The sequence below is a fragment of the Xiphophorus hellerii genome, chromosome 18, assembly GCF_003331165.1.
Source record: "Xiphophorus hellerii strain 12219 chromosome 18, Xiphophorus_hellerii-4.1, whole genome shotgun sequence".
Classification (NCBI taxonomy): Eukaryota; Metazoa; Chordata; class Actinopteri; order Cyprinodontiformes; family Poeciliidae; genus Xiphophorus; species Xiphophorus hellerii.
Genome location: NC_045689.1, coordinates 34,397,571 through 34,419,522, shown reverse-complemented (window position 1 = coordinate 34,419,522; position 21,952 = coordinate 34,397,571). Strand labels below are relative to the sequence as shown.

Here is a 21,952-nt window from a genome sequence, read left to right as displayed (position 1 = left end):
CTTTACTCGATGCTTCATTCATCACTCACTAGTGACATCTGCTGGTGAAACTGTAACAGCCTTGTCACTCAGTTGGATCATATTTCCAAAAATTAGTAAATGCAATATTGTCACAACGTTTTCATCAAACTCATGTGGAGAATCAATTAAATCATATTTATTTGTCATATATGGTGGCCCTGAGGTGCAAACCACTTCAGCAAATTGAAAGCACAATTACAAATTACAAAAGCACTACAACATTAACAAAACGGAAGAGGTATGTCCCAGTGGGAGACCTAAGAAATAGCTGATTGGACTACAGCTCTTTTTAAATTTTGAACAGGAAGTTACTCTGGTGTGCTTCGTTTTAATGAGAAGCAAAGCAAGCGGGAATACGGTCATGTCGCCATGTATTGCCCAAACTGTGGAAAAGAGCTGGTTGAGCCATCACCAAACTTTTCTAGCAGTTGTGGCAAGAGGCTTTGGATCACTGAGAACATTCATGTTTTTAAAAAACACGTTAAAGCCATAATAACTTCCGGTTCAAAAGTAAAAACAAGCTGTAGTCCAATCAGCGGTTTCTTAGGTCTCCCACTGGGACATACCTCTTCTGTTTTGTTAATGTTGTAGTTCTTTTGTAATTTGCAATTGTGCTTTCAGTTTGCTGAAGTGGTTTGCACCTCAGGGCCACCGTAGTCATATGTTTTAATTATGAAAATGATTTGTAGCCAATCTAATCCTGGTATATGTTGACCATCAGTGGTTGTCTTGGGTTTTCTTTTATGCCATATACTGATTTGACAATAAATACATTTGATGTTTTAGTGTCTTGGGAGTGCAGTGCTTGTTGGGGAATTTGCTTTTTCTTGGATTTCTAATTGGCTCTGATCCCTTATATTTGGCTACATGCAGAATTTTAGTCTTGCAACAGCATTACATTTGTTTCTGCTGTGCAAGACTGATATATCTTTGCTGATCAGATTACAAATAATAGTGGAAATTCCCAGAAGGTGAGAAATTGGGAGGTGGAGGGGTTAATTGTTTTTATTTAAGAAGAATTTTATTGTGAGTGATCATCTCAAAGTATTCCCATATGTCAGAGAATTTCCTCTTGCTGTCTCCATTTCAGACAATCAATCGAGTTTATTTGTGTTACGCATTTCAACAACAATGTAGTTCAAAGAGCTTTACATCATAAAGTCATAAAAAACACCATAATCGACAATTGAGAAAACCAGTACCAAACATTACATTTTGATGAGTGCCATCATCAATACACATCAAATATGTTGGTCAATGTTCCTTTTATTTTGGCCACTGAAGACAAATATTCTCCTCTGATGCGTGACCAAATGACCTACAACAACCCATGAAGCAACATGGCTCATTGCGCTTTTATTTTGAAAACCAAAACGCAAAATGAAGCAGTCACGTGATCTATGCGATCAAAACTAAGCCAAAATGTTTATGTTTCTATACATACACTTAATAATTACAGAGCCCTCCAGGGGACATGGGAAATTTTTTTCTTTTGCGTTCCCTCGCAAAACTTTTGTGTTCCCTCACAATAATCTACTGATTAGTTATGCGGCATAACTGAATACTGTAAGCCTTTCTTACGGGGCCGCCGTACTTTCTGCTTTAATATAAGGTTATGTAAGGTTTTTCCATGAATGTTAATATCTCCTTGTGAAATATCTGAAGTTTTATATCTTTTTCTTCAGGATAGAAAGGCACAACAAACCTTTGATATAAACAGAAACTTTCCGTAAGTAGGAAATAAATAAAAATACATCCAAATATTTGGACTATTTCTGAGTTGAGAAAAGCTTACAGTATTCAGTTATGCCGCATAACTGATCAGTACAGTATTGCGAGGGAACGCAAAACCTTTTGCGTTCCCTCGCAATACTGTACTGTACTTCACCTTCAGTGATCACATGAAAATCCATGGCAGCTTTCGATGAACTTTCAAAGTTCTCTTCACCTTCAGTGCAAAGTACCATGAATACCTTGACAACTTCTTCACCTACAGTTTTCAACATTGATGGGATTTTTGCACGAGACTTGATATACTTGCTTGTATTTTGCCTGGCAGAGTGGACAGTCTTTATTACGATCATTTAAATGTATACTGTATCAATAAGAGGATTTGTTTTATGTTATTCCAGTTAAGGACTTGGTTTATTACAGTCCCTATAGCAAACGGTTTTCTGAAATGTGTGGGAAAGAAAAAGAAAGCAAAAGGTCATACTGTATGACCTTTGCTGTATATTGCTGTCAGTGCTCTTTGATGATGTTCTTGTTTTGAAATACAAGTAGATTCAAACCGCAACTTGTGTTGGAGTTTTTGTAAATTCAAGTGGCATCTAATGTTTTTTATAGTGAATTTGGGGATTATTGACTGCCAGTAGTATTTTTTGTTGAAGGTTTTATTGGCTCTAGTGGCCTTTATTTGATAGTGAATTGACAGTAAAATGGGTAATGAGAGAACGGGGAGAACATGCAGCAAAGGCCGGGAAGCGAACCTGCAACAGCTGCATAGAGGACTAAGGCCTCCATATGTGGGTTGTGATTAACCCCTGCACCACCACAAGTAGTATTTTAAAATTCAGATTTCTATGTTGATATACAGTATATATATATAACACTTTTGTGTTAGATTAACACATTCATAGTGCTAACTTTTGACACTACACACTAGTGTTAGGTAAATCAACACTGATGTGTGTTAAATTTCAACTACTGAGAGTGTTGATTCAACTCTATCACAAATAACACTTTCAATAAAGTCAATAATTCTTGACTGTCAGCTGTTGCCAGAAAAAGTTTCCTTCTACTTGCATGGCATGAGTACTGAAGTAAGTACAGCTGAGTACTGGGAGACGAGGTTACCTGCTTTCTCCTGAAAACAAAATCTACTAATTTGTTGGCGGGCAGTAGTAGGAAGGGCCACCACTGCTGAAATATGCTGACCAAAGGTCAGTCCTAATGCAACAAACCCCCTTTCTTCAAGTGACGGTCGGTTGAGTGTCACAATGACTTCCATCTGAATCAGTTCAATGATGGAAACAGTCTGATGTTGGGGTACAGTTTATAGCTATGGTCTTAATGACGTTTTGGTTCAGGTTACTGTAAAGAACATGGGGGGAGTTAGAAAGTGTTAGGATTAGGGATAAATCCTGACATTAACATGAATGTTTAAGTCATTACTAAGCATTAATTTTAGTGATTACCTCCATCTATTACTGAAATGAATGGAGGTCAGTGGCTGCATTTCCATTACGAATGTGCACAAATCTTTGTCTACATTCTATATTGTATGAAAAAAACCACAAATTTGTAATTTTGGAGTTTCTGAGTTTTGATTTTGCATGAAATCAAATTGTACATGCGATAAGTAATTGCAAATTATGGCAGTGAAGGACGTACATAAGATATATTCATAATTCAGCCATTCTGCTAGCACTCCTCATCGATCAGCCATCACGGAGACATCGGCAACTTATTCAGGCGTTGGAGCAACATACCCCTTATACTTTCAACCAGCTTATGCGACATTTTGGGGAATCTGTCGGCCATTTTACAGAAGAGCTATGGAGTCGAATGATTCCATAGCTCCTATATCCAACCTACATCAGCATACCGGTGAAATGCTATGTATCCTAATAGTGCCCTCAAAACAAAAGTTCTGCAACTTAACCAGAAAAACGAAAAAATATTCCTGCAGACATGCATTACATGGCATTGTTTTCTTTCCACTCAATAGCTCTTCTTTTGAATGATCCGGTTTTAAGCCACTTATCCATTGTTATTTTTAAACACAATCCTTTGTGTTTGTTATGAAGTGAGCTCATACTTTGAACTCACTTCATGGCAAATAAATGGCCGTTGACATGCTGTATCTTGTGAACCACTAGGGGGCGCCCGCGGACCTGCTGTGATCTGGGGACCACAGTTTGACAGACAGTTCTAGTGTAAAGTGTCCATTGACCTTTTTAAAGTTAAATTGATATTACCTTCACTGGCGTCACAAGGCTCTGTGTTGCAGGACTGGTATCGAACTCTCTGTCCCTCACAGTACTTCCCGCCATTCTGAGGCACAGGATCAGTGCACTCCCTGTAGGAGAACTCCACCCCACCTCCACAGGTCCTGGAGCACTGCTGCCATGGTCCCCATAAGCTCCAGCTGCCATCCACAGCCCTCTGTGGTTAAACACAGAGAACGAAAAGAAGGAGTCACAGTTGTTGGTTTGAGCTCCAAGCCGTAGGCTGTGCAGCCGTAACCACAGTCTGGGCTTCTGGGTTTGAGGCTGCACAGTGTGTTAGAATGCTCAGACTCAGGGCTAAATTTGTGTTGAAGTGCGGCACGCGCCCGTCTCTGTCTGCCCACATTCTTGCCACATGTGTCACTCACAGCTAGTAGAAGCTGCGCATGTTTTAAGACTTTATGTGGCAACTAAGTGTGTTTTTGTTTGGTGTTGCGGTTTTGGTTTCATTTCTGGAGGCTTTATAAGTTCAGACCAGCAAATATCCCAGCTGGATCAACACAGAGATGTGTGTATGTATCAGAACAATCAAGTTCAAATGGAACAGGGCGATGGAACCATGCAGGATAAACAAAAGCGTAAAAGGTACCAAGAAATCCTTTTTTCTTCTTCTTTTTTTTTGCCACTAAGGGCCCCATCAGTGGAGCTGATTGTTTGTTTTTTTTGTAATAATTTCTATGTCATCATTATTATATCAAAAACATACAATTTCACTATGAACTGATTTGTTTTTACAATAATATATATATTTGATAATGTATGTAGAAATCATTATTTTATGGATAAAAAGAAAAAAGTGGGTCTTTGTGTTTGTGTGAAACTGAGTTTAAACTGTAAATTAGTCGATTCTCATGATGGCTCTGGATATTTCTGAGGTATTTTTGGCTTCAAAACACCTTGTTTGATAAGAATAATTAAAACTTCTCAATGTTTGACATTGTCTAACTAAATGTTTTTACGTCAGGCTACATAGCTGCTACATGGATGAGCTGCTCTAAGCTGCAGTTGGGATTTGTTGTCTGCTGCTGAGCAAAATCATTTAGTGGCTAAAACAAACATTATTTTTACATTAACTTCTAAGTTATGAGAAACTTCTGTTAAAGTCATTTGAATGCACAGAATCAGTCCAGTACCTGTTCTCAGGGGAGAAAGACTCACCTGGTATAAATTACATTTTCAGCTATTGGAGTAACACTGAAGAGAAATGTATTTAATCAAAGAATGTCATAAATATGTGTGTAGAGCTGCACCGATTGCAGTTTTCTAGCCGATCCCTCGTTTCCGATCTTTAAAAAGCCTGACCTGCCGATTTTGATTTTGGCTGATATGAATTTTTTTGTCTGAAATGTTGCTAAATATAGCAAGAAAGTCACTGAGTTGGCAACAGTGGGGTGAATATTGTTAACTGTAAACGTTCAGACCTGACCTGGTGGGTCAGTCTGTCAAACCTCTCACTGTAGAGCAGAAAAGGACAGAGATGATTTATAAACCTTTGCTGATGAAGATAGGATCAGGGGTTAAGATGGGCTTCACGTGTAAGTATCGGCCGATCACGATCCCGGAAATTTTGGGGCCCAGAAATCAACTGGTCGATAAATCAGTTAGCCAATAAATGTATCCTATATTATATACTGTATGTATATAATGTCAACAGCACTGCCAGAGATACAATAAGTTTATAGCAGGTGTGTGAATGACCTAATGAGCAGACTGCTGACTGCAGCCAGTCCACATTGTTAGCAGAACTAGAGGGCCAAAAAACCAAATTTCGCTTAGGGCCCCATGGAGGCTCGGGCCGGCAAAGGTGAACTTCAGAGGTCAAGCCACGACAGCACATGCGAAGCGGCCAATGCAGAGGTGTCAGTGTTCTGTTTGGTGTGTGCTCCCTATTCAATGCATCCACTATTAAAAACTATAATCTCATCTTTCTGTCAGGAATAATTCTGCCCTGCCAGTGAAATGTTCACCGCAGAAGAGACGCTTGCAGTCCGTCCTATTTAAAAACAATAAATAAATTTAAAAAAATGTTTTTTTCTTTTTAATTAAAACAAAAACACACAACACTTATCCTGGTGGGGGGCTATGTAAAGTCTGGCAGCCCGCCAGGCCTATAATGCACTGGGGGAAGTCCTGGGTTTCGTCTCTGGCTAGAGGGGAATTACATTGATGTCAAAGTGTTCCTGACATGAATTTCTTGTAACATTTTTTGGCCTACAAAGTCCCAACAATCATGGTTTCTTTAAAGAAGGGCATGTTAATTCCATTAGTCGTTTTACTTTTCAATGTAGCATCAGGATTTTTTAAAATATTTTTTTATATATGCCATACGTTTGTCCTTAACTTGACGCTTGTTAGCACATTAGTTCCACTTTATAATACATTTATGCCAAACTAACTTTTAGCCTCATAAAATACATGTTTTTGAGGAGGAGCTGAATATTTAATCATGTCTCAAATTAGTTAAATCGCAGATTGTTGAACTGAATATTAATACATTTTAATGCATATTTTTGTCATCTTGACTGTGTCTTCCGCAAAGAAAGAGAAAAAGTCAGTCTTCAAATGTAAAGTACTGAAATATTTTTTGTTTCACTGAGAATGTGTGATTACATCAAATTTTGCTCTGTATTCAACAAGTCATAACAAAACACATTTGTACAGTCAAATATCTCAGCAGTAAATTAGGAAAGCAAAAATCCCTATACTGTACATGTCAACTCGATTTTTCTTGTGTAGTTGTACTTTTTGAGCTGCACAAATGGTTAAACAGTGACCAGTGCCGCCATTTTAGATGTTGAAGTTATGACACAGGGGCGTACTGTCTCAATTCTCAAATCTTTGCACACTTGTAACCTGCGCACTCGAACCCTTATGTGCACTTCGACTGAGTCCACACTTCATAGAGGGGCGAAGGGTGCAGCCTGAGGCCAAACAAAACTGTAATGGCGTTGGGTTTTAGAGGTCGGATGATTTCTCTCTTGTCTTTGGCTAAAGATCACAAGCCATTTCTCAAACTAGCACTCGACTTGTGCGTTTGTTTTGGTTGTATTTGCCCAGAATACCCTGCACTGTAATCTGCTTCTCGCTTCTGGTCTCTGGTCCGCTGACATTCATATATGCATTTGAACGGCACCAGAGTTCACTTCAACCAAACAAACTGTTTTCTATAAGTAAGTTTACATAACTTTAGATTAGAAAAATGAAGAATACAAGCGGCTTTGACTTTTTCAATGGTTTTTCTGATTTATTTTCTTTGCTGTAGGGCACTGTGCTAAATGAATAATACCGACATCTCCAGGTTTCACTCAGTTAACGGAGTTGTTGGCTATGGATGGCAAGTAAAATAATAGCTTTTTTGCCCTCCAGCATTGAGCACATGCACAACCACCCATTGTGTGTTACTGTGACAATGGTGGCAGGGTGCAGCACTGAATCTGAAACAATTAAAAACTGATGTTTTACCTTTGCAAAGATATCTCTTTGAAATCAAACATCAAAGTAATGATCATACCAGTGGTTGTATCACTTCCTCTGTCATCTTGCATGCTCCATGTAGACAGGTCCCATTGGACCTGCAAGGAGTGCCATCGGCCCAGGTCAGGCTGCCGTTCTTAGTGGAACACTGCCCTGTACCGTCCTCTCGGCACCAAAGCTGGCTGCAAATGTCGCTGTCTGACGTGTTGGGGCAGTGGACAAACTCCTCCCCAAAAATCTGCTGACACTGTTGGTCCAGGTTGTAGACCGTACCCGGCAGCTCTGGTGGCAGGGGAATGGTGCTCTCCGGGACATCCAGGAGGCAGTCTCCTAGGGTTAGAGAACACATCAGCACTGGATTCCATTCAGGCTGGTAGAGATCATCAGTTTTTGTGTTGCTGTGGTGGTTGTAAATGTGTTTCTTTCCCCATGTGGTATGACACTATGAGGCAAAAATTCAGGGCAAGTCATGTCCTGAAATAAATTGTAATCCTTACAGATGCATCATGCTTACTACGTAGAATCTGAACTTGCTGGCTAATCAAAAAACAAGGCATTTCATCATTCCTCAAATGAAATTTATTACATTCGAGTGTAGGTGATAATCACATTAGCATTTCAGAATGAACACTTCGAGCAACCTGACTTTTTACTAGAGATGTTTTCCATCAGATAAAGAACAGTTTTTTTCAGCACCAGCTGTTGCATTTGGCTGTTGAGGTGGAGAACAGGAAGGAGTCCATGCCATGACTCAGTGGAAAGAAAGGTTCACCAATTGGTCTAGTAAGGACATAAACAATCCAAAACACATGACACAGTAGAGGAGAGGCAGAACTGGAGATGGACTCTCAGTGAAAAAAAAGCCTGAGACCCAAAAGGGAGAGAAGAGGATGTGGAAAGCTCGCGCAAGATAAACTATCACCAAAACCTGCAATTTGGGGGGAAGCGGCATGTTTAAGCAGGAAAGACATCATTCATGAGAGCAAAACATTCTGAATCCTGAATCAGCCCCATAAGAAAACCACAGCCGATGTCCAAGTTGGCAGAAGTTTTCCGCTCTGAGGCATAAGCCTGAACCACAGAATCACTCACCGTGGCCGTTGTCGAAGAACTCAGTGATGTAAAGAGAGCTGCAGGGAGACCACGGTGCCGATTTGTTGAGACTAACAAACAGAGGGGCCATCAGGTAATGCCCTCCCAGATCTCCGAACAGCTTTTCGCAAGTCTTGGAGTCGTCGTGGGGCATGCTCAGCACATGGCCTGCAGGGGGAGAGTCAGCAGGTTATCAAAACAATCTCAGCCCAGCTGTTCTACTTCCCCCTTTGGTTTCTCTCGCCCTCAGCAGCTTAATCGATGACTTTAAAAAAGGCTCACCGAGCTCATGCGCAGTCGTGAAGGCGGCCTGCAGGCCATTGTCCTCGATGACTGAGCAGCTTCTCTTGGGATCGCACATCGTCCCAACATCTGCCACACCCAGCGTGTCACAGCTCTTCTGTCCACAGATGTCCTGCAATGATAAAGCAGAAAAATTCAGATCCAGTTGAGGGTAAGTAATTAAAAAAGCAAGTCCAAACAATTGGGATTGTGTTTACTGCCTCATAAGGAAAATGTTTTCCCCAAACAGCTGTGTTGTTTACGCTCTCTCTTCAGTAAAAGACCATAGCTTCATGCACCATCTCTTACATTCACACTGTATTCCGAAACTTTGGGTCATATAGTGTACAGAAGTATTCACAGGCCCTAAACTGAGGAGGCACCAATATGGAAATGTGCTCCTATATCAATATCCTATATGGTCACATTCCTAAAATAATGGACTAGATCATTTTTTGCCAAAACAAATCACTTAATGCAAAAAATGACTGAGGCCATTATTTTAGGAAGTTGACAATATTATTTTTCCTCTTATGACCAATATTTTCCTCATCATCTGTATTATATGAATTTCCCCACACATCTGATACCACCTAAAGCACCTACATTGCTTTTCTGCTTGAGTTAAGCAGCCCATTTTCTTGTGCTGTGTCATTATTATGACTGTCACATGACCAATCAAACGCTACATGACCAACACCCCCATAAAAACACATATACAGTGATCACAATCATTCCTTTCTACATGTTTATAAAGTAATTGTCTTTTCTGTTATGTGAAATGCAGACATGTTGTGTTATGCAGATTCTGTGATAGTTTTGCTTGACTTCTCAAGTGCATTCAACATCATCCTTCCAGCTCTACTGGGTGAGAAACTGATGGTGATGCAGGTGGACCCCCCACCCCCCTTTGTGTCCTGGATTGTGGACTATCTAACAGGCAGACCACAGTCTGTGAGCCTGCAACACTGTGAGTCAGACAGGGGACTGTCCTCTCTCCCTTTCTCTTCACGCTCTATACATCCGACTTCAGCTGTTGCACTGAGACCTGTCATCTCCAGACGTTCTCAGATGACTCAGCTGTAGTTGGATGTATCAGAGAGGGTGATGAGACTGAGTACAGGGCTGCTGAGGACAACTTTGTCACATGGTGTGGACTGAACCACCTGCAGCTCAATGTGACAAACACCAAGAAACTGGTGGTGGATCTGAGGAGGAGGATCAGGAGACCTTTGACCGGTGACCCCTGTTACCATCCTGTTGACTACACAATTAATTTAACAATAATCAGTGTGGACATTGTGGAGGACTATAAATATCTGGGTGTCCACATTGATAAAAAAAAACTGGACTGGGTCAAGAACACTGATGCTGTGTACAGGAAGGGACAAAGTTGCCTCTACTTTCTGAGGCGGCTGAGGTCATTCAACATCTCTTGGACTTTGCTCAGGATGTTTTGTGATGCTGTGGTTGCCAGTGCCATCCTGTATGCTGTGGTGTTCTGGGGCAGCAGGCTGAAGGTGGAGGACACCAACAGACCGAACAAACTGATCCAGAAGGCCAGTAGCGTTGATGGAGTGGAGCTGGACTCTCTGACAGTGGTGTCAGAGAGAAGGATGCAGGCCATCTTGGACGAGTCTCATCCACTGCATGACGTGTTGGCCGGATACAGGAGCACCTTCAGCCAGACTCATTTTGCCAAAGTGAACCACAGAGAACAGAAAGTCATTTCTGCTTGTATAGGGTAGGGTTATGGTTTCTGCCTATATATATATATATATATACACTGCTCAAAAAAATAAAGGGAACACTTAAACAACACAATATAACTCCAAGTAAATCAAACTTCTGTGAAATCAAACTGTCCACTTAGGAAGCAACACTGATTGACAATAAATTTCACCTGCTGTTGTGCAAATGGAATAGACAACAGGTGGAAATTATTGGCAATTAGCAAGACACACTCAATAAAGGAGTGGTTCTGCAGTTGGGACCACAGACCACTTCTCAGTACCTATGCTGTCTGGCTGATGTTTTGGTCAGTTTTGAATGTTGGTGGTGCTTTCACACTCGTGGTAGCATGAGACGGACTCCACAACCCACACAAGTGGCTCAGGTAGTGCAGCTCATCCAGGATGACACATCAATGCAAGCTGTGGCAAGAAGGTTGCTGTGTCTGTCAGCGTAGTGTCCAGAGGCTGGAGGCGCTACCAGGAGACAGGCCAGTACACCAGGAGACGCGGAGGAGGCCGTAGGAGGGCAACAACCCAGCAGCAGGACCGCTACCTCCGCCTTTGTGCAAGAAGGAACAGGAGGAGCACTGCCAGAGCCCTGCAAAATGACCTCCAGCAGGCCACAAATGTGCATGTGTCTGCACAAACGGTTAGAAACCGACTCCATGAGGATGGTATGAGGGCCCGACGTCCACAGATGGGGGTTGTGCTCACAGCCCAACACCGTGCAGGACGCTTGGCATTTGCCAGAGAACACCAGGATTGGCAAATTCGCCACTGGCGCCTTGTGCTCTTCACAGATGAAAGCAGGTTCACACTGAGCACATGTGACAGACGTGACAGAGTCTGGAGACGCCGTGGAGAGCGGTCTGCTGCCTGCAACATCCTTCAGCATGACCGGTTTGGCAGTGGGTCAGTAATGGTGTGGGGTGGCATTTCTTTGGAGGGCCGCACAGCCCTCCATGTGCTCACCAGAGGTAGCCTGACTGCCATTAGGTACCGAGATGAGATCCTCAGACCCCTTGTGAGACCATATGCTGGTGCGGTTGGCCCTGGGTTCCTCCTAATGCAGGACAATGCTAGACCTCATGTGGCTGGAGTGTGTCAGCAGTTCCTGCAAGATGAAGGCATTGAAGCTATGGACTGGCCAGCCCGTTCCCTAGACCTGAATCCGATTGAGCACTTCTGGGACATCATGTCTCGCTCCATCCACAAACGTCACGTTGCACCACAGACTGTCCAGGAGTTGGCGGATGCTTTAGTCCCTCAGGATCTCCTCCCAGACCGCCACCTCATCAAGAGCATGCCCAGGCGTTGTAGGGAGGTCATACAGGCACGTGGAGGCCACACACAATACTGAGCCTCCTTTTGACTTGTTTTAAGGACATTACATTAAAGTTGGATCAGCGTGTAGTGTTATTTCACTTTAATTTTGTGTGTGGCTCCAAATCCAGGCCTCCATTGGTTAATAAATTTGATTTCCATTGATGATTTTTGTGTGATTTTGTTGTCAGCACATTCAACTTTGTACAGAACAAAGTATTCAATGAGAATATTTCTTTCATTCAGATCTAGGATGTGTTATTTGAGTGTTCCCTTTATTTTTTTGAGCAGTGTATATATACACTGCCTGGCCAAAAGAAAAGTCGCCACCAAAAAATGGTCACACTCTCTAATATTTTGTTGGACCGCCTTTAGCTTTGATTACAGCCCGCATTCGCTGTGGCATTGTTTCAATAAGCTTCTGCAGTGTCACAAGATTTATTTCCATCCAGTGTTGCATTAATCTTTCACCAAGATCTTGTATTGATGATGGGAGAGTCTGACCACTGCACAAAGCCTTCTCCAGCACATCCCAAAGATTCTCAATGGGGTTAAGGTCTGGACTCTGTGGTGGCCAATCCATGTGTGAAAAAGATGTCTCATGCTCCCTGAACCACTCTTTCACAATGTGAGCCCGATGAATCCTGGCATTGTCATCTTGGAATATGCCCGTTCCATTTGGGAAGACAAAATCCATTGATGGAATAACCTGGTCATTCAGTATATTCAGGTAGTCAGCTGACCTCATTCTTTGGGCACACAATGTTGCTGAACCTAGACCTGACCAACTGCAGCAACCCCAGATCATAGCACTGCCCCCACAGGCTTGTACAGTAGGCACTAGGCATGATGGGTGCATCACTTCACCTGCCTCTCTTCTTACCCTGATGCGCCCATCACTCTGGAACAGGGTAAATCTGGACTCATCAGACCACATGACCCTCTTCCATTCCTCCAGAGTCCAATCTTTATGCTCCCTAGCAACTGAAGCCTTTTTTTCTGGTTAGCCTTACTGATTAGAGGTTTTCTTACGGCTACACAGCTGTTCAATCCCAACCCCTTGAGTTCCCTTCGCATTGTGCATGTGGAAATGCTTTTGCGTTCACAATTAAACATACTCCTGAGTTCTGCTGTTGTTTTTCTTCGATTTGATTTGACCAAACGTTTAAGTAATCGCCGATCACGATCATTCAGGATTTTTTTCCGACCACATTTCTTCCTGGAAGACGATGGTTCCCCACCATCCTTCCAGTTTTTAATGATGCGTTGGACAGTTCTTAACCCAATTCTAGTAGTTTCTGCAATCTCCTTAGATGTTTTCTCTGCTTGATGCATGCCAATGATTTGACCCTTCTTAAACAGACTAACGTCTTTTCCACGACCACAGGATGTGTCTTTTGCCATGGTTGTTTAAGAAATGAGGAGTTACTCATTGCATCAGCTGGGGTTAAATAACTTGTTGCCAGCTGAAAGATAATCGCCTATGCAGTACTTATCCAATAGGAGGCTTGTACCTATTTGCTTAGTTAAATCCAGGTGGCGACTTTTTTTTTGGCCAGGCAGTGCATATATATATATATATATATAGGCACTTTGTCTCATATGGTTATATTTGTATTATTGATATTTAATAGCAATTCCCATTGGGGATCAATAAAGTACATTTTATTATATTCTATATAATGAAAGGGCAGCTCCTCCTAATCTGAAATACCAACACAAAGTGGTATACAATTGTGAAGTAGAAAAAAAAACTGTACACCATTCAGAATTTTTTTTTTTACAAACAAACTGAAAAATGTGATGTGTAGTAGTATTCACCCCCTCTGAGTGAATACTTTGCTGTAATTCCAGCTACTAGTCTTTTAGGGTTTGTCTCCATCAGCTTTCCACATCTAGTGAAGCTGAAGCACAGTCAGATTAGATGCAGAGCATTTGTGAACAGCAGTTTTCTGATCTTGCCACAGACTCTGGATGCTCCTTCAAAAATATGTAATGGCTCACCGGAAGGCATAAAGTCAAATCTATGATAAATACATTTGCCTGCCTTGATATAAACATGTTGGGACTGTTTGCACAAAATGCTGCTGGTTGTTTAATCTTTTAATTATTAATGTTTTACCATCTGTCATACTAACCTATTTTCAAATAAACATGTTGCTCAGAGCATCTGTTCTTTAGTAAAGATGTTAAATGTCAGCATGCAGCTGTCCACAGCTCTGATTTGGAAAAAAGAAGACGGTAGTGCAGCAGAAATCTTTTCCGTGGCGACAGAAGCCTGCCCTTGCATTTATGACCTCACCTCACCCCAAACTCTGGGATTCAAAAGACATCTGGACTCGAAGATGCAGACAGTTAATATGCTCCCCAGCATGCAAAGGTACACAGTGTTCCACAATAGTGGCAATCACACTGGTAAGCATCGGCACTGATGCAAAACTAGATCTAGACGTGAAACACTATGCCATCATAGAAGCATACTAGCAAGCAGTACTGCTAAAAAGAAATACTAGAAAAAAATGTTTCCACTAAATGAAATACAGTTTAACAGCACAATTATTATAGGTTTACAACAGCAAACAGAGTTTCCTTCTGACAGATGCTTGGCATGCATTCACAGCCTTGAGCCAGCCAGACATTTAAGCTCTGACCCTTGAAGTATCTTCAACATAGCAGGGAATTGATTTTTAGTGAAACAAAAGTCAGCTTGTCCATGAGGAGTCTTCTGCCCTCTACATTTCAAACCGTATTGCTACATAAATGGAAAACAATCAAAAATTGGGTTTGCATGACTGATGATTTCCTCTGATTGAAAGCTGGTCAACAGGTCCAACACAAGACAGAGAGAAGCCATGTGTTCTGTTCACTGTTCGCTTGATCCAGGTGCCAGATTTACTTTCTAGCATCAAGCAGAGAGCAAATAAATGCCAGGTTTGTCATTAAACTAACCTCAACACCAGAGAGCTGATCTATAAAACTTTAACAATAGATGACTTATTCACCTAAAGCATAGTTAGTATCTTCATAGCAGCTAGAAGTTGACAGAAGAGCTGGTTTCTCACAACTCAAACCCTCAGGATTTCCTCTTGAGGCCTCCGTAAAGCAGAATTTGTTTGTTCTGTGTTGACATTCCCCTCAGCTTGGAATGGATTCCAGCTTTTCCATTTCAATCTGTTTTCTGCATCCATAATTGACCTGTCTGTCTTCGTTCTATTTCCATGTTTTGTAATCCCATAGACCACAACACAAGACATAAAGACAAGAATCCCTTAATATGATAGCAGCTAAACTTGGCTATTTTTCTTCCATAAAACCAACAATTTCCTAATGTTGCTGTCATGTTCCGTGTTTTTCTGTGTGTTTATTTTGAGTTTCCTGTGTCTCTGAGTCTCCGTGTTGTCCTGTCTCCTCTTGATTAGTTCCCAGGTGTGTCTCATTCCCTAATTACCTCCTGTGTATTTAGTGTCACCTGTGTCTCTACGTCTTTGTCGGGTCCTTGTCGATGCTTCTAGTCAGTGTCGTTTGTCCATTCGTTGCCTCCAGTTGCTACCGGTGCTGAGCCCTGGCTTTCTGCTCTGCCGTGCTGCCTGGTTGTTGGACTTTTTTGTGGACTATTTTCATCATTAAACCATTCATCTCTCACTGCTACCTGGGTCTGCTGCGTTTCCCTCACCGCTACCACACCACTTTATGACAGTTGTAGAAAATATGCAGTGAAAACATTTGTGCTATGTCTTGTTTTAGGTTTAACATCACTACCATCGTCAATGAGCAACAGATTTGGCAACATAGTTATAAGAATGAAACCATAGTCTCCTCTGAAAGGTTTGCTCCAGAGAATCACTTCCTGAAGTACAGGTTGTGTGAAATAACAAAGTTGACTCTGTTGAGGGGACTCTAGTCATTTAGGGTAAGTGAAAATGACTTTTTAATTTGCAGTGCCTACCACTGAAAAAAATATATACTGAGTAATCTAAATCAGATATTTTTCCCATGGAATTTCATTTGAGTCAAACAGAACTCTTTGGATTGAATCCAAACATTTCAGTGACTAAAATACATGTAATTGGATTTGAACTGGGCTTACTTGATTTTTATGTGAAGTGCTTTTAAGCAACTTTTATTTTGATTTGGTGCCATCACATGAAAAAAATTACCTGAACCGAACCAAGTTGAAAACACATAGTACTGGAATTAGATTAGCAGCCTAGTGCCCAAATGATAAATTACAGAAATTTCTAGAAGTAGAGAGAATTGATTTAGGTAATAATACAAGATTAGTTTAAGATCACGTATGATTCACCCTTCAGAAGGCTTTGACACTCAGAGAAATATATTTTTATTCATTATCACAGTGTTTCTTGCCACTCAACTTCTCATAAAATCCCATTGTATTGGGCAAGTGTTCATTTATTCATTCAGCCACTTTAACAATTCTAGATGTATTAAGTTGCCTACTGTAAGTCTATGAGAACAAACAACTGTCTGGAATTGTTTTTGTCTCTCGGGATCTTTTGTGGTGCTTTGCTCAGCTGTCCACAGCCCAAAGATGACTGATTCAGCCCTCACATTCTGTTGACAGTGTAGAAGCTGGAGTAATTTATGAAGTCTGTTTGCACACACCACACTCATTCAGAAAAAAAGAGGGTGTGCATGTAAATATAGACATACTTTAAGTCAGTAAGACCCATACAGTTGCTCTTCCACTCAAACTTTAATCTGGCCTTCACAGTTATGCAACCCAGTGGCGTCTCAGCATTACATAAAATACATGTGGCTCAATTGCTATGAAATATTCCAGCTGTCAACAGAGAACACTGAAGTTCACTCACATGGTGAAATATGACTGCTTTTAAGTTCATGAATATGCAATTGAACTCTGGCACAAACAGAAAAAATTAACTCTGGTCTGCCTACAAACCTCAATAATGGTACAGGTGAAGTGAACTGTGGTGCGATTTGAATGCCTGTCAACACCAAGCAAACTGAAGACCACTCCAAAGGCAGGAAGGAATACAGAGCAGGGCATTCTGGGTAAATGCAACCAAAACGTACTTGTGTAGGAAACTGGAAAATATTTAAATTAATTACAATAAATAAACAAAAACTGAAACAACACATAAAATGAATGAAGTCTCCGTAAACGAAATCATCCTTCAAAATAAGGATAGTTGAGACCAAATATCCAGTTTTTGAGAGAAAAGAGAAAAAAATCATGAATCATGCATATAGACATTTTTAATTTATCATGCCGTTAATTGATTTATTACTTATTGTGAAAGACCTACAGTATATGCTAGTGAGAGAAATGGCTTGTAGTCTTTATCCAAAGAAAAAAGAGAAATCCTACAACCTTTAAAATCTGATGCCCCTCCACTTTTGTTTCCATTTTGTGAAGAAGGAAGTTGTGCTCAGTGTCTTCTTCTGAGGTTTTCCTGTTATTTCCTTCAGTGGCTCTTGGTGCAGCGCCACCACAGGCGAGGGCGGGAACCATTTCTTCAAATGGTTTAGATCAGGGGTCTCAAACTCCAGGCCTCGAGGGCAGCAGTCCTGCAGTTTTTAGATGTGCCACAGGTACAAAACACTGGAATGAAATGACCTCCTCCTTGTGTAGATCAGTTCTCCAGAGCCTTAATGACCTAATTATTCTGTTCAGGTGTGGTGCAGCAGAGGCACATCTAAAAGTTGCAGGACTGCAGCCGTCGAGGACTGGAGTTTGAGACCCCTGCTTTAGATGGTTTATCACAGTGCAGTCTGGAAGAGAACTGCAGCAGCTGAAAATGGAACAAATGTTGGAGTTTTGGTCCTGAATAGAACCAAGTCTACTGGACTATGAGGCATGAAAATGCCCGAAGATCAAACTGTTAAGTGGACAAAATTATTATGTGAAAAACGATAGTCCTCCTTTGAATGAGCCAAAAAATGATGGTATTGGAGTGTCAAAGTCAAAAACGTCAATCTAATTTCACTTTATCTGATGGCAGTTGTTGCCATCAATATAACCATTAGTTTTACAGAAAATTAACCTTTTTACGAGTTGGTCTGGATGTCTGCTACAAGCAGTTGCCAGACGCAGAATGTGTTTCATGGATGTGATAGACAACATTACTAATCGCTCTGTTATAACTTAACCTGGCCGCTTAGCTTAAAGCTTTTCCAGACAGCTTTTCCCCTGAGTGCAGGTGAGACTTTTTAATACATCCACAAGCAGATCTTAGCTCAGTGATTGACTATTAAACACATCCCTCCACTCATGATACTTCACCTCTACTTTCTGATGCTTGGCACACAGTATTCAGCAGTTCCATCTAGATTAAATCAGTCCATCGTATTCTGAGCAAATTTCACTAAAAGCACAGCATAAGGTAAAACCTTGAGCTCATCACAAGCACACAACAGACCAGTGGTCCACCCCTCACCTCTCTGGTGAACAGCATTGCCGTGTCGTAGTGCTCAGGATGCCTCTGGCTCGGTGGGTTGAAAAGCTGCTGCCAGGAGCAGAAGTTGCGCAGAGCTACGCCTCCGTTGCTGGACAGCTCCGGTCCAGCCTCCTCGTCCTCCACCACCAACATCTTCACCACCACTATGTTCACTGAGTTCTTGATGCTGGGGTGCTTGTACAGTTGGGCCACCATGGACATGAGGGTGAGGACATAGTGCTGCAGAGAAAAGCAAAAGAACAAAATGTTTCTTTCTATTTAGTAAAACTAGAATGTTGCGTTTCAGACTTTTTTTGAGGTAAACAATTTTTTGACACAATCTCTTGCTTACTAGTTATGCCTTATAAGTCATTATTTAGTATGTGTTACACAGAATATGCTTTATTTAAGTTAAATGAAAAAGGTTTAGTCTAATGCAGGGGTCTCAAGCTCCAGACCTCGAGGGCAGCAGTCCTGCAGTTTGTAGATGTGCCACAGGTACAAAACGCTGGATTGAAATGACTTAATGACCTCCTCCTTGTGTAGATCAGTTTTCCAGAGCCTTAATGACCTAATTATTCTGTTCAGGTGTGGTGCAGCAGAGGCACATCTAAAAGTTGCAGGACTGCGGCCCTTGAGGACTGGAGTTTGAGACCCCTGGTCTAATGCAACATATTATGCTTGTTTTATTAATAAAGCTGAGGTATGTAAGTTTTATATAAATGTAATTTTTACATATTTCTTAAAGCCTTTCACTATGTCATGACAGTATAACATGAGACAGGTAATCTGCAAAAAAATGTGGCTCCTATTGCTGTCTGCATGGTTCCCCACAGCAGCAGGCTCTGTTCCATTTTATCACAGATTACATTTCTCCTACTATATCATCATGACAAAGAAAAAGTTTTTAAAAATATGCAAAAAACACATTTTTATAAAAGTTGGACACTGCAGCTTTAATGCCAAATGCATAAAGATACAGGTTAATCATATGATGCTCCCATCTTCTTAAATCAAGGTAGCAATAACTATTGTTAGATAGATCATTCTAATATTATAAAGTCATGGCTTGCCTTTCTGCGTCTAATGGGAACAAAACATCTTGGTCTAAAGTCAGTTAGAATGTAAAGCCAGAGGCACGTGGAGAAATGAGACACTGATCAGCTCTAAAACTGGGATGCCTTGTCATGGCACGCCTGGAACAGGTTTTCAGACACTAGAGCTCAAATGATTTGCTTGCTGACTTGGAGTGTGTAAGAGAAAAAGCTGGAAAACATGCTATGATGTGGCTGACATCACTTTTCAGAGTCCCACATAGAAAGTTTTCCACATCTACATGAGCAGCTACAGGTGGGGGGGGATGTGTTTTAAATTTGAAATGTGTGTTTGTATTGGAGAGATTTAGTTCATCTGATCCTGGTTGTATGGATGCCTAAGAGGGCTTGGCAGTCGAGGACGGGGCTAAATGCAAACAGACAGAGCTCTCCGAGGTTTAAAAAAGTCTGCTGATTTTGTTTTGCTTAAAGGCAGCAGCGCCAGGATGTTCACGTTACATCATCCTTTTGAACTTTTTCACATTCTGCTGCTTGAACTTCAGTGTGTTTTATTGGGATTTTGTGTTGCAGTTCAATACAAAGCAGCTTCTAATAGTGAAGTGGAAGAAAACCACACCTCTTTTTATCTTTTACTAATTGAAAAACATGAAAAATGTGGCATTTTTTACTCATCTTCCTTTACACTGATGCCTCTAGTAAATAAAGCCAAGATGTGTGTCACTTAATTTCATATGTATATGCACACTGTAAAACATTTGAAGGTGGTTTAACTTGAAAATAAAAGTCCACTTGCTGCCTTGAAAATGCAATTTAAATCAACAAGAAAATTGTATTGTATTTAACTCAGAAATTAAAGTTCATGAAGTTTATTTAACAACAAGAGACAAGTTGTCTAAACCTTGTTTTTTAAGTTAATTAATTTTGAGTTGTGAGTTTTGACTTAATGATGCAATTTAGACCAAATAATTATTTCACAGTATGCAAGAAAAAACTTCCCTCACCTAGTTAAAGAGCACACACTGTTATTTTCACTCACAATATCAAGTTAAAATAACTATTTATTTATTTTAGAATAATTTAAATTTTTGTTTTGAATTGCATGAACTACATTTCTGATCTGATAATGAATTCTATTAAACACCACAATGAATTCTGCTCATAAACATTTAGTGTGAACACCACATTATCCTCAAGCTTTGCAAACTGACAGTTGCATTAAAATGAACATTTGCCTAAATAACACACTAGGGTCAGATCAGGGTAACACACTTCCATCTGAGCAGCAGTAGACTACAGATATCTATCAGAGGCCAACTCTTTATACTATACCGTTTATATTGTGTGGGAAGGTTCATTATTTGGATTAAACCAAGTTCATGCATTAGAAAGGTACAGTCAATATTGAGACTGAAATCAAACTGAGAATCTGTGTTGCATCCAACCTGACTGAGCTTCAGCTGTTTTGATCAGAACAGTGGAGAAAACTTTGAGCTCAGCGGTTGGAGTTGAGGCGTTCTCACCTTGGTGAAGCAAGCTGTACATAAATCAGATTTGAAACTTAGTGAACTTTGGCCAAAGTGATGGATATTCAGCCATTCAACAGACACAGAAAACCTCTGAAAGCTCTGCAGTGTGAGGAGAAAGCTGGTCAATGTGCAAACAGAGTTCCTTCACAAGCTCACCCCATCCCCCAGCTCCTGATACCTAAATATAGCCAACATGTGTTTTATTTCATTTCATATAACAAACAAGACACTATGTACCTTTTTCCATGCAGCAGAAAACTAAAACTGCAAATACCCAATTACTAGAAAACTATTGTATCTTGGTCTGTCACATTAACTTAAATATGTAATGTGGAGAAGTTCAAGGTGTGTCAAAACCTTGACAAAGAACTCGTTCTTCATTGTAGATATTGGCTTTAACCAGTTTCTGATGCTCTGAAAGGAAAATGGCATTCTATAAATCTTGCAAACCCCATGAATATTTTGGGATGATGGTGAAGCAATGCCGCCAATGTGTTACAAAGCTTAAAGGAATGTGCTCCAGCATTTTTTGCATTTTTGTTGCCTGACTCCTTCTCTCAGCCTGTGGAGATCAGCAGCCCAGCGATTTCCTCTCCACCTCGCTCTGCGCCAAAAGCATGTTCTAAGAAGCAGCCGAGGAAAACAAACTGATGCCTGGTGTATTTTCTTCCAGCATTGAATTCAGGCTCAACAGCCTGATAGGTTGGGGGAACTAAGGTGATGAGCATCGCCAGGAAAGTTAGTGAGATATTTGACGAAAGTGAGGTTTTGCCATCACATTAACGTTTGCAGGTTGTGACATCAGTCTGAGACAGTAATTGGTGAGTTTTATCTGTTTTGTTGAATTGTGGAACACATCATATTGATTAATATTCCTTGAAGTGACTGAAAGCTGCACAAAAAGGATCATATCACTCGATTTTGGGCCTCATGTACTGACTGTCAGTCCATTTCAGAACTCAGCCTGAATTTTTACCATTTACCATTTTACCATTCTGGACTTTGACAAGCTTCTAC

The 21,952-nt window shown here is 40.8% G+C and overlaps 1 protein-coding gene across 2 annotated transcripts in view; it reads right to left on the bottom strand.

Annotated features, from left to right (window-relative positions):
* LOC116737495 (A disintegrin and metalloproteinase with thrombospondin motifs 8) overlaps positions 1 to 21,952 on the bottom strand; it is a 29,044-nt gene that overhangs the window by 5,720 nt on the left and 1,372 nt on the right. For both annotated transcript variants that reach the window (XM_032590669.1, XM_032590670.1), the window contains exons 2-6: positions 18,355 to 18,594; positions 8,880 to 9,012; positions 8,598 to 8,765; positions 7,543 to 7,835; positions 4,002 to 4,188 (exon numbers count right to left, since the gene is read on the bottom strand). In XM_032590669.1, the coding sequence (XP_032446560.1) occupies positions 4,002 to 4,188; positions 7,543 to 7,835; positions 8,598 to 8,765; positions 8,880 to 9,012; positions 18,355 to 18,594 (1,021 nt within the window). The remainder of the gene's footprint in view (positions 1 to 4,001; positions 4,189 to 7,542; positions 7,836 to 8,597; positions 8,766 to 8,879; positions 9,013 to 18,354; positions 18,595 to 21,952) is intronic.